Genomic DNA, 17,430 nt, shown 5'->3' with positions numbered 1-17,430 from the left:
GTACCGCAAACAAAATCACATGATCAAAACTCCCGTACAACTTTTAGCCCGGATTAACGTAATGGGAAAAGACAAGGGAGTCAAGAGACGACATGCAGGCCTTGCAGACCAATTAATGCAAGAAGATCGTGTTAAGCCTTTGAAACGAGCAAAGCCTAGTCAAAGAAAGCAGGAAAAGAATGACTCTGATGTACGAACGTGTATTATCTGACGAGATGACTTGTGTAAAATGCACGCCTGACGTTCTTGTCTTGCTGTTTCAGTTTGTAGAAGGAAAGCTTTCAGTTAGAATTCTAGATCAGGCTCGTCAACAACAGGATGAATTGGAAGAAGAGTTTGGATTGTGTGTATCAAACAAGAAGAAGCACAGAGCACTTCTTTCTGGCAGTTCTGAGGCAGATGCAGCAGCAATTTCGGATGACGAAGACCAGGATAGTACAAATGAGGATGACTTCTACGAGCATTTAGAGATAAATGAAGAAGATGAGAAAGTGTTGGAGTCATTTATGCCTCAAGAAATGACGGAGAGGAAAACACTTGCTGATGCAATAATGGAAAAAATCAGGGATAAGGAAACAGAGTTGGCATCTCACTTGTCAGAAATATCAATAGTCAGAGGGCATTCAATAGATGAGAGAGTTGTCCATGTGTACAAAGGGTATAAAGTGTTTGTTCACTGGAGATTATTCCATTTGGTTGGGTTGATTTTTTATTTGATCTGACAGAGTTGGTCAAATATTAGCTAACTACAGAAGTGGTAAACTTCCTAAAGCCTTCAAATTTATTCCATCTTTGGCCAATTGGGAAGAGGTAATAATTACTTCCTGAGCTATATTTTGATGTAATTGCATTGTTAAATGAAGAACCACTCAATTGACATCCACCACACAATCAAAATTGAACACTACTGTAATGTCAGTAGAAAACATGTCTTACTTAGGTCCGTACATCTAGGATTACATGTATAATGCTTGGTGCAGCTGAAAAATGGCTTTGTACCTAAAATATTTAATTTTTCACATTAATAAAAGCCTTCAAACAAAGGCCTTCTGGTCAGTAATTAGGAAATGATACATTTAACTTAACCATGTTTTTTAACAAACTGAAGATGTGATAATACTATGAGTGTGTTTGAAACCTTGAAATCATATATCAGTTGTTGTTATGAAATAATTTGACTATTCTGCATTGCATTATGTTGTTGTTAGGTTCTGCATTTGACTGATCCGGACAAGTGGACAGCTGCATCCATGTATCAAGGCACTCGAATATTTGCTTCCAACCTCAATGGGAAGATGGCACAAAGGTATACCTGCCATCTAGTGATTTTGCAACATATCACTTGACATCTACTTTCTGGAAGATTTTACAACTTGGTACTCCTTCCTCGAATTCGTGATGATATCGCTGAATATAAGAAGTTGAATCCTCATCTATACATGGTCAGTCATTGAGACTTGGTATTTACTGGGTATACTGTATAAACTACATACTATATAGGCTTTGAAGAAGGCATTATTCAAACCGGCAGCATTCTTTAAGGGCATTCTGCTGCCTCTTTGCGAGGTAAGTGTGCTGAAAACTGTCACTAATTTCATCAAACTAAATATTCTTCAATATTTCAGTCAGGTACTTGTACCCTAAGAGAGGCTGTTATTATTGGAAGTGTACTAAGTAAAACCAGCATTCCTGTACTTCATTCTGCTGCAGCTCTTCTTAAAATAGCAGAAATGGACTATTCAGGTGCTTGCACGCTTAGTGACCACGAAAATACATGATTTATGAGATGTAACTGATTGCATTTGTATTGGACAGGTGCCAACAGCATTTTTATGCGAATTTTACTTGACAAGAAATATGCTCTGCCATTCAGAGTAGTAGATGCAGTTGTTTATCATTTCCTAAGGTTTGGTCTTGACATGTAAAGCAAACAAAGGTGGGCTGTTCTTGTCTAGCAGGTGTGGGCAGCACTGCTCACTGGAATTTTATCTAAGAGTTTAGAGAGTGAGCATTATAAGCCCAGTTGCACCTCAGAACCAAGATAGCCCATCTGCAGTGTTATGTTGTTTTAACGAATTCACTCTTCTACATGCTGTATAGGTTTGTAGGTGACTCTAGGACTCTGCCAGTCCTCTGGCATCAGTGTTTTCTCACTTTTGTACAACGGTGAGCTACTGCTACTATTAAAGTACTCCGTGTGAAATGTTGCTGTGCATTATTGGTCATGATTACTTTACAGATATAAGTTAGATATCTCTGCCGACCAAAAGGAAGCATTGTTAGATGTACTCAAAGCCCATACACATGAAAAAGTAATCAGTAATGGAACATATTGCAGCACCTATCATTGATAACTGTTCTTTAATTGTTTAGATAACTCCAGAAATCAGACGTGAAATAGTAAATTCTACATCAAGATCACGGAAAGATGACAAGGTCACTATGGAGACTTAAGAAACTGATTATGTATTACAAAGTACAACTATAATACTAAATTTTAAGAGTTTCTGAAACACAAATGAGGCTGTTGTTTCCAACAGTGCAGTGCAAGATTGCAGCTCCATTGAACAGCATTCAGAACTACAACTATAACTAAGAATTCACTCCAACATTTAGCCATAGCTAGGATCCTTCCGCATATCACTTATGATACTACCCAACACATCTGTCGATGATCGGTTGGTTGCACTGTGGCCAGTCTGCTTAGGAGTACCTTGTATTTCCCTGCTTTGAGCTGTAGAAGCACTGTCAACTATGGTTGGCTGTTTAGGTCTTGGGTAATAGTTGGAATGAAGAAACGCTTTCCGCTTACTTGCTGTTGCTGCTTGAGCATGTGCTACTCTTTCATGAGGCTTCAAGAGGACTGTATATCCCTTGCCTTCATACGTTGATTCAATAGTTGGTCTATTTCCAAAGCTATTAGTTGATTTCTCAGACCTCTTTGTACGTTTAGGAAGTTGCTTGGGAGCATTTAATGTTGACAATCGTTTGTTTGCTGGCCGGGACCGAAAAGTTCTTAGTTTTGTTGACTTTGTATCACTTTTACTCGCTGAATTATACCTCTTTTCAATAGGAGGTATTAAGCTACACCATCCAGTTGACAGAGACTTCACTGTAGCCTGGTCACTGTTTGTTAAGGGGATGCTTACTCTTTGCTTTGGAGGTTTCACCCTTGGAACATTTAACTGACACGTGTGTTGCAGTTTCTGTGTCTGTGCACTGGATTTGTTTTGAGCAGTTGAGCTATGAGTGACTGCCTGATAGAACACTGACTTGGAAGTGTCAGCTAGACTTAGACCATGTCTTTGCTTTAGAGATGATGATTTTTCAATATCACTATGTGGCCTAAAACTTGGTGATACTGATGGATTGTCCAAGTCATCTGTAAATCGCTCTTTGAGGACTTCACATAAAGTTTTCCTCTGAATATCCACCTTATGGGCAGGTTTCTTAGCTGTACTCCGTACCTTTACAAGACAAGATGGTGCAGATACAGTTTCAATATGAGAACTCATCATGACATTATTGCATGTAATTACTGATGATAATTCCTTTGACTTAACAGGTGAACAACTGTCAGTACTACTCTGTTTCACAGGGGCATCCTTTACAAAGACAAATTCAACAATGACACTTGCAAGATTTGGTATATATTAATTAAGGTTTGTGTATTACCTTGAGATCTGTCGTTGTTACAGGGTCATGAGAGTGCAATATTTTAGAGTTTTCTTTTTGTGGTTCTTTGTTGAAATTTCTCTGCTGACTTACTGGGACTGCAGTGTTCTCCTGATCACTCTGACTATGTTGCTGTGGCTTGACTGCAGCCACTGAAGGATGCTTTGTGGAATCAATGGGGCGTACCTGCAGTCCAGAGTGTTCTCTAGGGTTCAATTTACCAGACAACAGCAAAGCTTTAGCTGCTTCACTATAATTTGTGTCATCAACATCTACTACAACATGACGCTCCGTGGCATCATTAAATAATGCTTGCCAGTCTGCATTCACCTAAAACAACAGCATTTGAGACATTGATTGGTTTAATGAGAATTCAATTTTGACACAAACTTGGAGAGATTCCAAATGCCCAATAACAACAAGAGTCTTCTTTGCTCTTGTTAAAGAAACATTAAGCCTCTGTCGATGCGAAAGAAAGCTGTCAACAATACACACGTGCAACCAGAATTAGAGACTGTTTCAATAACTGCCAATATGAGTACCAACCCAATTCCTCCTGCTGTTTGCCTGGCTCTCACACAAGACAACAGTATGACATCTTTTTCTCGCCCTTGGAATCCATCAACTGTGTTCACTTCTATTTCACTAGCCAAAATTCAAATTCTGATCAACAAATGTAAACTTCAAGGATACTTCAACAACTAAATACTGACTGCTGTCCTAGATTCTTCAACTTCCCTGAAATCAGCCGTCGTTGATGATTGTATGGTGTAATTACTCCAATACGAAATTCACTGACTGATTTGCTTATTACACCACACAGTTCAATAACCATTTCTGCTTCTACAAGGTTGCTTATTGCCCTGTGTTGCCAACAAGATTACTAAATGACACACACTTGTAATTGACGATTATCCATCTTACCCTGGCACACTGCACTCTTCTTTTCCCTTCAACATATTAAAGACCAACCAGGGCCTGAATTTCCAGCCTTTTGTCTCACTCAGAGAACTGAAACTCAAACCATTACCGTTATGCTCAATCTACTCGTAGACAAGATGGATTACCTGCATGATTTGAGTCTGTTATTGTAGAACCTCTTGGATGGAAAGCTGCAAATGGCCGGATGCATGCGATACTGTGTATTCAACATCAATATTGGTGACTCTACAGCATTCCACGTAATCAATGACAATAATTGCAATAGTCACATCATTGCTGTCATACTATCCCTGGTCCTTTGGAAACAATCATAGAAACGCTCAAACAATGATCTCCCATAACCAAAAGACTCGGCTTTCTACATTAATTAGATGAGGACCTGAAACATGAATGCACACACTTGCAGGTACAGCAAACCTGTGAAAATACTGTAGCTGGTAGTTGTTGTGGATCACCAACAAGAATAAGCTTTGATGAGCCATACTGCAATGGAATTAAAATGTCAAGTTCACAACATTGAGCTGCTTCATCAACAACTACACAAGAGAAATGAGGCAAAGCACTAAAACAAGAAATTAATAGAAATAGAAACACTTGAATTTAAAGGAATTTTCTTACTTCACTCCTCTTCTGTTCTTCAGTATATTACTCAGATGATGACTGCCACTACCAGACAGAGTGCAACAAACTATATCAGCCTGTAGTATAATGTCCCTCATTATCCGTGATCTCTGTCGTTGAAGATCTTTTACCCTCCCTCTAATCTATAAGGCATAAGACAGTTCAAATAGCAGTCTGACTTGTTAAGAGGTGAGAGAATAACTTGACGACACTGGCGTTCAGTATGTGCCCTGCGATCAAGAAGCTGTGCTTTCATCTCCTCTAAACGACTGACCTCAACAGTCGACTAAAAGAGTTGTTAAATAAAATTCACAATTGCGATAACATATCACACCTGTGGTTCTCTGCTAAGCATTCTGCGACCCTTCTGAATCATTACGTTCTTTTCCACCTCATCCAGCTGACGCTCAATATTTTCACGCTCTGCTCTACATAAAAAATACCCGTTCACTAGCTTGATAAAATGAATTCCATTTCAATTACAAACCTTAAATTAGTTACGGCTTGATTTTCTAATGCTGCTACCTCTACATCAATAAGCAATATATTAAGGATGAAACAATAGCTAGCTACATATCCTCAGTACAGAAACTAACCCTGTGACAATCTCTGATCGACTAAAGAATCTAAACTAAATGGCTTGACATCAGAGTGGATAGCAGATGGCCTCCCAATGCGAACAATCTGAGTGTCTTGAGAAAATACATGGCCAGTTGGACCTTCCACCTGTTTTCTACCAATGCAAAGCTTTATTTCTGGAATGAGTCTTCGAACTAGTTCATCAATTCCTCCATTCGAGGGTGCACAAAGCAGCACACGAACTTTGCCACTCGTGTTCTGTTGTCCTTCCTATGCATATCAGCACAGTCACATGCATGCACGCCAGCATTCTCAAATGTAATGTAACATCAATGCTAACCAATTTCAACATATCTTTATTCACAATAACTCTAAGATGAGTGTAAGGTGCTTACAAGCAGGCAAGTAGTCAATAAGTCTGTCAAAGTTTCTTTGTCTTTGGCAAATCAACAATACTTGTATTGATACAAAACTTAAGATGCTACAAGGCATGTTGTCTTTATGAATACTACAAGGCATGTGAACCAGTCGTGCTATTATTGTTTTACATGATTTCATGCACTTTGTGTTGGCTCGAAAGTACAACAGAACTTAATTGACTCAAATGTTCACAGTAAATCAGAGATTACATTATACCGGCTGCAAGAACACTTCTTGAGTCACAGTGAATCAGCCTTAAGCACTACATAAGCAACATTAGACAAACCTGCAGAATTGTCTTCAGTACGCCTATGACAGTATGAGTTTTCCCTGTACCTGGTGGACCCTGTAGCAGACAGATTCTTGGAAGTGAATACACCTTCAGACTAGACAAGGTGGCAGCAACAATAGCCTGAGATTGTGACTCATTAAATATCTACAATTGAAAAAGTATTACGCATTGCCTAATGCAATCAAACTGTATGGTCAAACATTGAATTGATTGTACGGCGTTGTTAGCATTTCAGGTTTAGATACTGCCTCTTCAGAGCAGAAATGTTGTGGACATGAAGGACAGAGAATATCCTTGATTAGCAAGTTTTTATAGGCTACAATCAGTCCTAGCCATTGCCTCTTTGCTGTCATTAGTGACTCAACAAACTTCAGCTCCACAGTTTCCTTATTCTTAGACATCCAGTGACATTGCCTCATCTTCAAAGTCACAGTCATATTTTCTTCACCTGGTTGTGAGCACTGGCTCATAGATGATGTATCCAATGCTGATCCTAAATGTTTCTCTACGTGTTCAACTATTGCAAGAACAGGTGGACATTTTATTGGGCGTAGAGGAGATTTCACAACAGTGACCATAACAAGATCTCCATTCACAATATGGTTCCACGTTTGGCTGTCATCAAACAATATTTGTCCTTCACAACAAAGAGAGGAAATGGCCTGATCAGCACTTTGGTGGACATTTGTTACAACAGCTAGAAAGAGAGGTTTCTTACACTGTTTCTGTAGCAGTCCTCTTGTCATGATTTCCCACAACTCGAGGCACAAAAGTGACTGAAATGCATCAAGATATGTTTGAAATGATAAAAACATATCTGAAACTTGCACCAGTCTTGTCAAATTATGAGGAGGCTTTACTGAGTTGATGCCATTCTGTTGTCCATATTGAGTTACATAGTTCGGGTCCCAGGACAAGACTTCAAGTAGTAAATCATCTACTGTCAACTGACGGAAGGGTCTTGTTTGCACCTGACTTGGCAATGTAGGATTAGGTAATACACTTGTCACACTTTTTGCTCCAGTAGATGGCAAGAAACTCTGTGACAGAGACCGTTGCTTGTCTAATGTAGACACTGCTGTAGGCACAGCTGGAACTTTAAATTCTGGTTGCTGGATGGAAGTAGATTTCTGCACTTGTTTTGTTTCATGTTGTTTTGTCTCATGTTTCCCAATGGTCTCTTCAATTTCCAGGCCAGTGTCTTCTTGTGTCTTGTCGAGTGGTTTGGTTTCCTTAGATAAACTTGCATTTTCTACCTGTTCAGTGAGATCAGCTGCAACACAACTCATTGAATCAAATCTGTTCATTTCATTAACAGTCTCTGGATCAGTGTATTCCCACTCATCAAAAAATGCCATAATATCTTGATCATTGTCATCCAACAAATAGTCAGTGATATTATAGTCACTACCATAGGATTGCTCCTTGATTTGATCTATGCCATTCTCCAGCTTAGTTTCTATGTCTTGATCAATGGTTTCTAGTATTTTAACTTTAGTCACACTTGTAATCCTTTCATTTGGAAAATGAATATCATCAGGTACCTCAACTTGTTTGTCATCAGAATGTGCATTGTGCAAAGTAGAGCTGTGTCTATTGACAAGAGATGTAATAGATGGCATCTGAAACTTTAAACAGACTAGTTGAGAAGAAGTTGTCTGTTTAGATTGAAGATTGGATTTACGAGAAGAAATTCTGACACAATCACCTCTTTTTTGGACTGTCTCGACTTGTTGCAAGTCAATGAGACTCTTCTGATCTGTGGTTGTCATAGATTGGGTTACAGGGATATTGACTCTCTGTGAAGGTTTGTATACTCCTAATGGTAAAATGGGTGCTATCCGAAGCACCGGTGTTCTTTTACCTTGAATCAGTGGAGTGGACTTAACACTGGCTGTTGTGTTAAATTCGTCGTGAGATTCCTCAAAGTTTGCTATAGCCATTGTTCTCTTTCTTCTACTACGCACTCTTTTCTTTCGCAATGGTTTCCAAATGTCATCTGAGTCAGAGCTTTCATCACTATATATAATGTGACGAGCATGCCTAAACAGCCTTGAGATTGGTACATCATTGTCACTAGTGCTCTCCTGACATTCTACAGACAATGTTTTACTTGATATTATTGTCGAATCTTTGTTACTTTCATTGCTTTCACTGTCATAGCTGCTAAATAAATCACTACTAGGTTTTGCCTTTACTAGTAGCACATCATCATCTGTTTCACTAGCTGTTTCACTAAGCAAGCTGTACATTTTGTCATTTTCATCAGAAGACACTGCTTTAACCTTGTCATCACTGGATATGTTGTAAGTCTTTGTCGCACTGCTGTTGCTTATTGCTGGACTGTTTACTGTTTTGAAACTGTCCTGATGTCTTGCTGGGGACAATGTATGAAATCCATCATTTTGCAGCTTCCCTGAGTTTGTATTGTCAACTTCCAACTTCACTTTGAATGTGTGGGATTCCTCACAGCTAGACTGTTCATCAAACAAGAGAGGACTTCCACTTCGCTGGTCCAGTAAGTACTTGTCATTTTGTGTTGATTGAATGTCAGTGCATTCTCTCTGTCTTTTGCAAACTTCTTTCAGTACCTCTTCCAGTAAGTCAACAAACTGTTTAGTCTCCTTCTCAGACAGACTATATATGGTAAGTATCGGTTCATTCCTGCATGAAGTCTTTTTCTGCAGACTAGGAATATATGCCAACAGTTGCTTCTTTAATCTACCCTCAGGAGCAAGTTTGATCACAAACAGTAGAACTTTTCGAGCTAGTCGAGAGAGAAGTGGTAAATTACGAAAATGAATGTTCAATTCATCACTATAGTCATCAAAAGGTCGTTGCACCTGAGCATGCGACATAAGTACAGGTAGCCACTCACAAGCTGCATAAACAACCAGCCTATAGAACTTCCTGTAGAGCACCTCCTGCAACAACTGTATAAGTGTTTCATTACAGCGTAACCTAAGAAGAGGCATCCTACCTCTATTTTCATTGTTATTCACTATTAACCTATCTGGCATTCGAAGAAGAAAGCGGACAACGTACTTGAACTGATCAGCTGCTAGATCACCAAAATCTACTAGCGACAGCACAAATGCAGTAAACCAACCAAACAATGTGGCATGAAATGATCTCTGAGATATGTCCCGCTTTTGGCATTTAGCTGATTTTCCATCCCATTCAAAAGCAATTTGGCTGTTTGACATATCACCTGCAACTACTGCTATTTCATCTTCATCTTCCATGTTATCAGTGTATGATGCCAATGCCAGCAACTCTGCTTGGTAATGCCGATTATAGATTACAAGGTTAAGAACACTGTTAGGATTTTGGGATGAAACCGACCACAGGCGAGACTCTGTTCTCTGTAAGATAACAACAAAACACTGGAGAGCAGGCCAAAACGCTGAGGATTCAGTAACCATCAAGTCATGTTTGTCATCAAAAACATTTACAATAATATCAACGATTTCCTGCTGATCAGTGATCAAGAGGGTCTTCAGAGTCTGAGCATCAAGAGCAGTAAGAAACATGCAGAATCCAACCCAAAAGTCATGAGGCTGTTGACTATCAAACAGGTGATTAGGCAGCACCAATGTTGCCTCAGGATCCCATGGTAGGAAAGTATCAGTCAGCTCTAAGACAGCTGAATGACAGATAAGCCCAAACTTTGGAACAGAAATAATCCATTTTGATACCAGTTGAAGGTCATCAAAGTCATTGACAGCAATTGCGCCTAGTGCGCAAACTGTTTTAATAGCCCAACGACGAATAAGATGATGAGGATGAATGATCAAGAGATATGCACCTGGAAGTTTCTCATCAACCAGCAAATCTTCACCTCTGTCTGAGTGCAACTGAAGGGCTCTAATGAACACCTCGTTTATTCGAGTATGCATTAAATAGTTTGGATACTTCAAACATTCCAGAAGAGGCGTTCTCAGTCTATCAGCTACAGTCACATACCCGTCAACATCAATCACATCATCTGAAAGTTGGAGATTACTACTCATTTGACTCTCTAAATACTCACTGATCCGTTTCACATCAAACTCATAGAATGGCTGCTTCATCTCTGGGTGGACCTCAAGAAAGTCTTCTTTGGCTCTTTGATATTCCACTACACAGTCAAAGCAAGATCCCAGATCTTCCAACATGTGAGGTAGCCACGTAGGTTGTAATTGGTCACACAAACTACCAAGGAGTGGTCTAGCTTGTTCTGGATCTTGACACCAGAGGCAGCCATCTCCATTGTAAGCCATGAATTCAAATCCTGGAAGTACAGCAGTCCTCTTATCAATAAAATTAACTATACATGTCATATTTGTCAAGACAATTCTGAAAATTACATTGATGATAAAACATTAATCAATACTTGTATAGGTTATTGTACATGATTAGAGTGCTGTATGGCTATTACAAACACTCAGGGTGGGATTCTAGGGCTCAATGATACAACATGTCATGTACACTATCTCAATAGGCACTTGGTTGCACATCACGTGACCATAGTATAAATACTGTATACAGTATTTATGATAGTATTTAGAATAATTAGTGCTGTGACAAAATATAAATGCAATTAGCCCCACAAACACACATTGAGTTACAATAAAACTATGTCAGTTTTCTGAAAGATTTATCTGGTACTATTGATTTAGGTGCACCAAAAGTAATTTAAAAAGAAAGACATTACAGTGTTGAATATGTCTGAAATTACTATTTGCAAAGATACTACATTCTAACTGAAGACTCTAGAGTATTGTGCACCTGGCCTACTTGCTCTACTGAAAGGTCAACCAATATTAATTCATTGCTACACACACCTGCTAAGATACCAATCAATTGATTATACAAACTCAAACAAGCAGTACACTACTTTTCAAAACTTGGCCTAGATTTGTGACAGGGAGGCAACAGAAGGCATTCTTTATTTAGCTAATTCGTAATTGTGTGAGTTATTGTACAGTACCAGAATGACCTAGATTGTACAAATACAAGTCCAAACAAAAAATGACTGGGATTCCAAGATTTCAGTAACTGCGCATGCTTCCTGCCAATCTGTCCTGTAAGACAAATTAACATTGACTCAATCGTTTGTCCATGAGAATTTTAGACTGTTGAACATATACACGTACTAATGCACAATAACACACACACACACACACACACACACACACACACACACACACACACACACACACACACACACACACACACACACACACACACACACACACACACACACACACACACACACACACACACACACACACACACACACACACACACACACACAGCCGCCATTTCTTACCCTAATATGTCAACATACATTCACTTGTTGCCAGTTTGATCACGTGTATCTACACAGGCCGCTTGCGCATGCTTCGTCTCTAACGAGCGGCAGATTATAAACTGAGATGTCAGCGACGTCTAGTCGAGCGAAGAAGGCACCAAATAGGGATGTAAGCTATGGTATCACGTTTGAAAAGGCGATAAATTAATATGCAGTGTTTGCACTAGGTGATGAACAAAAGGATCCCCACAAACCCTCGATACCAACATGTCAGAGCAACGGTCGATACAGGCGAGTCATGTGACTTATTACTGTTAGAAAATGCGGTTAGTGTTATATTCTATGCAGGATCAAGCTTGTCAAAATATTTAGAGAAAATGGAAGACATAAAACGAAGTAAAAATTTTTGTAGCTGTGCAAACTGATCTCTTTCAATGTCTTGTGTTGCTCCCTACCTTTAGACTACAGGTACCGGAGAGATGAGATATTCAGGCGGATCAAATCAACAACGTTTGTTCAACTGGTTGGTTCAACTTCGCTAGGGATATCTGGCGAATGAGAGTTGTTGAGTTTTGCTGTATTTGTAGGTCATTCAGGTGTTTGATGCTGCTGGAGATGAAGACCTTTCGTTTGAACGAGGAGATGAAAAGGAAAATGAAACAATCCATCATCAGGCAAGCACTGGTAAGACCCTGCAGTACATTGCTGCAAAACATTGCTGTGGAAATTCACATACAACTTCAAAAATCGCAAAAGTTCAGTAATAATGGAATTACTGTGTTTATCTTTGTAGGCAATGCTCATGATATTCCTCAACTTGATCTTTCAAAAGTGTCAGCTGCTATTGTTGAGGAAGATGAGGCATCTACTACTAGATCATCGCTTTCAGAGTAAGTTTATTGGGACAGTGAATATGTCTTTTATCATTCTATAACTGACAGACACATAGTAGTTAGATTCTGTCATGTACGTGGCAGTGTGGCAGTGTCTTCCGGCTAAGTTAGTGGAATGTTTTGATACGTATTCTTTTGCTTAGTATGACAGCTATAATTTATGAAATTTGTAAAAAAAAACTATACTGATGACTGTTGTTCAAAATGTTGGTTGCAAGTGTTTAACGTGGTTTGATTTTTACAAGTTTACTGGTAAACCAAAAAATCTGACACTCTGAGATATTTAGTGGTGACTAATTAAAGCAAGGGTCATTTCCAAATTTATGTTCTATTTATAGCTTTGTTCTTGGTTCTGGTGAGATTAGAGAGCCAGTGGATGTTCAGCCACCTGTTGTGCTTCAGTGCCCTTTTTTGCTACTGGATGTGCGAGAGAAGGATGATTATGATCAATGCCATATTATTGGAGCACTCAACTATCCAGCTGCTATGCTGTCAAGAAGCTTCAACTACTTCACCAAAGAAATACTGAGTTATGTATGTGAATATTCATCTAATGGATGGATTATTGAAGTGATGTGGGCACTGTCTTGATAATGTAGAAAAACAAGCCAGGACATATTATAATACTATATGATGAAGACGAACGGATAGCTTCAACTGCTGCCACCACATTTGTGCAGCGCGAAGTAGACAATGTTTTCATGCTATCAGGAGGTATATGAACAGTAGAGTAACGTGAATTGAGTTGCAGCATTTCATGATATCATTTTAGGATTAAAGGTTCTTAGTCAAAAGTTCCCCAAAGGTATTATGAGTGGATTATTGCCAGACAGTTGCAAGGCATCATCAAATGGCCAATCCTTAGCACACAAAGCTAAGTCCCGTCCATCCACTCAGCTTGCTGGCCAAGCAGTTACTCATCCAAGCATGTTTTTACCTGAACATCTTGACAAATTACAAGACCAACTAGATGATATTTTACTTTTGGAATCAGGTTTTTTGTTTTGTTTATGATTTGTTTGCTTTTGTGATCTGCTTTGTTTCTGCAGACTCCTCTTCTCGGTTGAGTAGTAGAAGTACAACTTCTCGTCTTCCAAGCTCTCGTAGTACAACGGCTACATCAACAAGAACAGGATCAGGTAGCAGAATACCAAGTAGTGCACGTAGCACTAGTAGCCAGCCACCATGGAAATAAGTGGTTTGACCGATTTTTGTAATTGTTTGCTGTGTACTTCATTATACGAGACTGTAGCTTCTTATTAGAATATGCACATTTCTCTAATGATACATACATATATTCACTAGTCTTCTACATTGTCATCTTGTGACTAAGTTGTACATATGACCACTTCTCTAAACTTAGAATGGTTTGACAGGCAGATCAGTTCTATGTCCTTTACTCTATTATACTAAATACCAATTTTGGCTGTAAAGTACTACAATTGGGAAACAACGAAATTGTAGAATTGTTTTTATGCGTGTCTTTGCTTGAGGTGTATTAAAAGGCAATGCTTAAGAAGTTATTTATATTAGCAAATGGGAGAACAAATTGCTTGCAGTATATATACTAACAAATGAATGAATTATCATACTTTCTGCTAATACATCAAACTGTTACTTATGAAGTACTCTAGTACCAAAAATAATAGTAAATGTAGTATTGAATCTGCAGTCGGGAAATCATAGTGATTACAGTTCTCTAGCTATCTTTGAAAACAGAATAAAAACATGATGTTGGTACTCACACAATTCTGGCCAATTTGAAAAAGAGCTCTATATTACATACAGCTATGTTCCGAGCAAGAGCCTTGACTCTCAAGTTTCTATCATCTGTGAGCAGAACAACTTTCTGGATAGATCCATACTTTGACTGACGTCTGGTTCTGTCATTCAGTTGAATGGAACTCTCTAAAATAATATCATCATTGTTGCCCTGAACAGAATTGTCTTGGAGCCTGAAGGTACTGGTATTAAGAAGATTTCCACTACTGGTTAAAAGCGAGACATTTTGTCTCTTACTCTTGAAGCAGTGTGTTATGAATGTACTGCTAGCCATTGCATTCTTCATGACTTTCTCAGCCTGCTGTACATTGGCTGGTATTTCAAGACCTTTTGCTAATCCATCCAGTTCATTGAATACAACTAAAGGAATAGCAAGTGTGTATGTCTGCACTTTGGCAATTTGCTCTATTAGGAGCAGTCTGTCTATGAAACAGTTTGTATCTGGAACCAGAAATTTGGGCTGTATTTGAGTCTGCTCTTGTCTCTGAGTTCTTTGCCGTTCAACTATTTCCCGGATATCTTCTTCTCTTTTCTTTTGCTGAGCCATCTGGGCAGCAAGTTCTCTTTTCCGAGCAATAAGTTCACCAACACCAACTTCAACACTAGGCACATCTTCCTTTCCCTTTCCTGTCATTAATTCCACATTCTCATCTGAATTATCAAACTCATCTTCCACACTCTCATTTGCATTATCAAACTCCTCTAGAATGTCATCTGACTCTTCCCCTGAAAGTACTGCTTCAGTAGGAAGAGTGGCTTGATCCTTGTCTACGGTCACTGGCTTCTCAACTTCTAGTTGAACATCTACATATTCATAGGATTCTCTGTTGAACGAAAGAAGAGGCGGTTCTACTGTGCACAGCAAATCAGCTAGTTCTAACAGCTTCTGCAGGGTTAGGGAAGAGCTGTCACTTTGTTCTAATCTAGTGACCTTCTTGCTGTGGATCTCCTGCAGTGGAACAAACCCAGAGAGCAGACAGTCTACTGGAAGAATAACATGTTTGTGATTTGTCCTGTCTGTAGGGTCTGCCACACCTAAGAAACAGTTTAGTAATTTTCTGAAAGATGACAGAAATGATTGAACTTCCTGTCGTCCAGCACATAACCAAGTTTTGTGGTCTTCCAAGAAGACATCTGCCCAAACACTGAGAGAAGGAAGGAAACGCACAGCAGGTTCAAGAATAACTGCTAGCTTCTCTTTCTTGTAGTTCCCTATCAATCTGGTAACAACTGATAACGTCACTTGTGCCACTGAAAGTCCCAGCGTTTCAGCTTTAAATTTTAGTGCTTCTCCTCCAGTACCACTCATATGACTGGCATTCCACACTGAAAAAAGACACATTGCAGTCATCTGAGCTACAGTTTGCCAATCGGCATTAAAGTGTGCTGAGCTCCATAGTAACTGGATATCACCAAGGAAATCACTCAGTAGGACATCAAACTGATCAACAGCAACTTTAGTGAATAATAAACCGTGCAATAGAATGAACCGTGCAGTGACTTGTTTATTCAACTGATTCAGTTTCAGGGAAGTCAATGACTCTGCTGAATCTGTTTGAGCCATTGAAACTGCCATGTCTTTGCTCTCGCTGCTTGTTTCTTTCATATTCACCTCTTGTCCATCACCAGTCACTGTGTGAGAAGGGAATACCCACACTTCTTTTACATCATTCACACAGACAAATTTCTTTTGCTGTTGATGTAGTTGCCTTCGCTTGTAATCTTTCTTGTCCAGTTTGACGGACTGTTTCGTGGTCTCGCGTTGCTTCTCTATGATATACTTGTGTCTTCTCCTGGCATCTTCAAAAAGTACCATTAGCTTCTCTCTCGCATTAATAAAAGGCTGTGACACAGCAAGACTTCTCATATAATAATATACAGCATCCAGTTTGCGTTTAGCTAATGCTGCTGTTATAGCGAGCTGGTTGTATGCCAATCCATTCTTAGGAACAAGCACCTGAGCTTTCATGTAGAATTTTCTTGCCAATCCAAAGTCTGCTATTGAATGATGTTGCTGTTGATACCTTGCTAGATCGCCAAGACACATGTAGCATTTATGACAGAGAAGAATTGCAATACGAGTTCTTTTGTCAGCTCGACTATATGTAAGAAGAGGATTGTATGCCATAATTGTGAATCTACTTTTCTCTTGTATCGTCGTGATTAACTTCTGATAAAATTGACAAGCATCTTCCAGAAAAGTAGACAGAATATTTGAATCACCCACAGACTTTCTCAGCCATTCGATAACTTGATGGTATCCACTCTTCCACAGTAATTGCAAAGTATCAGAGGAATGTGCTTTGTGGACCTGTTCTGTCACTACGTTTTCACACGCCTCCTTCAGTTGCTGTTGGAGTTCCATTACTGCGTCGACCTGCGTTCCATCTTCATTGCGAGACAAGAGATTAGAGAGTCTGATCTCTAATGCAGACAAATGGTCTGCAATCATATATTCTGTCTCACTACCGCTGACAGGCTGCACAAGACTCTGTTCCACACGTCCAGCAAATCCAGATCGTTTGTAACCTTGTGGAAGGCTCAACATACCTCTCCGTGGCTTGTCTTCCAGACTGCCTACATGCTCCTGCTCTCTAGATCTCCCATCACGAATTGTCAGAGAGTTGTAGCTAGTCGTACAAGTAGGCATACAATCGTTTGACTGATCTTCTTTCAGACATACTTCTTGCTCAAGGCGCGACGCAATTGCACCCAATTCTGCAAATCGGACTCTCACAGTTGGCAATTTCTCGGGCCGCCTAGACGCCATTCGCCATAATCGGTTGCATGACGCTCTTGTTAGCGCACGTTCAACGTGTTGTGTGTTCGAATCCTGCCTGTGTAAGCTGGGTGATTTGGGATGTTTCGAGTGTAGATACAAACTGTAGGTTGCCATGCATGGAAGAGTGGACGACTACTAAATTAGTAGG

General features: G+C 39.5%; 5 protein-coding genes across 6 annotated transcripts; 2 read left to right on the top strand and 3 right to left on the bottom strand.

The window, feature by feature from the left end:
• The first annotated feature begins 24 nt into the window (after positions 1–24).
• Positions 25–2,510, top strand: LOC134184173 (bystin-like). The gene is made up of 11 exons (XM_062651795.1): positions 25–190; positions 264–658; positions 726–810; positions 1,209–1,306; positions 1,364–1,442; positions 1,501–1,566; positions 1,626–1,743; positions 1,816–1,906; positions 2,101–2,166; positions 2,240–2,312; positions 2,374–2,510. Exons 1-11 carry the CDS (start codon positions 62–64, stop codon positions 2,452–2,454), a joined length of 1,281 nt encoding a protein of 426 aa, XP_062507779.1. The 5' UTR covers positions 25–61; the 3' UTR covers positions 2,455–2,510.
• On the bottom strand, positions 2,387–9,428 carry LOC134184168 (uncharacterized). Of its 2 annotated transcripts, XM_062651786.1 has the most exons (17): positions 6,730–9,428; positions 6,524–6,673; positions 5,835–6,087; positions 5,726–5,765; positions 5,573–5,666; positions 5,441–5,524; positions 5,236–5,381; positions 5,035–5,179; positions 4,903–4,975; positions 4,743–4,842; positions 4,600–4,686; positions 4,389–4,538; positions 4,222–4,320; positions 4,066–4,153; positions 3,676–4,005; positions 3,540–3,605; positions 2,387–3,467 (listed from the first exon to the last, which is right to left on the bottom strand). In XM_062651786.1, exons 1-17 carry the CDS (start codon positions 9,385–9,387, stop codon positions 2,613–2,615), a joined length of 5,418 nt encoding a protein of 1,805 aa, XP_062507770.1. In that variant the 5' UTR covers positions 9,388–9,428; the 3' UTR covers positions 2,387–2,612. The 2 variants fall into 2 exon arrangements, with proteins under 2 accessions (XP_062507770.1, XP_062507769.1); XM_062651785.1 differs by having other exon boundaries at positions 2,387–3,605.
• On the bottom strand, positions 9,428–11,883 carry LOC134184049 (probable helicase senataxin). Its single transcript, XM_062651651.1, has 4 exons — positions 11,844–11,883; positions 11,502–11,595; positions 9,510–10,802; positions 9,428–9,453 (listed from the first exon to the last, which is right to left on the bottom strand). The coding sequence occupies exons 3-4, from the start codon at positions 10,789–10,791 to the stop codon at positions 9,428–9,430; spliced, it is 1,308 nt and encodes a 435-aa protein (XP_062507635.1). The 5' UTR covers positions 10,792–10,802; positions 11,502–11,595; positions 11,844–11,883.
• Positions 11,884–11,906: 23 nt separating this feature from the next.
• LOC134184511 (centrosomal protein of 41 kDa-like) lies at positions 11,907–14,030 on the top strand. Its single transcript, XM_062652219.1, has 10 exons — positions 11,907–11,994; positions 12,053–12,116; positions 12,174–12,221; positions 12,287–12,348; positions 12,413–12,509; positions 12,619–12,715; positions 13,057–13,252; positions 13,318–13,432; positions 13,491–13,712; positions 13,768–14,030. The coding sequence occupies exons 1-10, from the start codon at positions 11,950–11,952 to the stop codon at positions 13,911–13,913; spliced, it is 1,092 nt and encodes a 363-aa protein (XP_062508203.1). The 5' UTR covers positions 11,907–11,949; the 3' UTR covers positions 13,914–14,030.
• Positions 14,031–14,277: 247 nt separating this feature from the next.
• On the bottom strand, positions 14,278–17,292 carry LOC134184186 (telomerase-binding protein EST1A-like). The gene has a single exon (XM_062651810.1). The coding sequence runs from the start codon at positions 17,268–17,270 to the stop codon at positions 14,460–14,462; it is 2,811 nt and encodes a 936-aa protein (XP_062507794.1). The 5' UTR covers positions 17,271–17,292; the 3' UTR covers positions 14,278–14,459.
• Positions 17,293–17,430: the final 138 nt, after the last annotated feature.

This window comes from Corticium candelabrum, chromosome 9, assembly GCF_963422355.1.
Source record: "Corticium candelabrum chromosome 9, ooCorCand1.1, whole genome shotgun sequence".
Taxonomy (NCBI): Eukaryota; Metazoa; Porifera; class Homoscleromorpha; order Homosclerophorida; family Plakinidae; genus Corticium; species Corticium candelabrum.
Note: the sequence above shows the minus strand (reverse complement) of the source record. Positions and strands in the feature narration are given on the sequence as shown.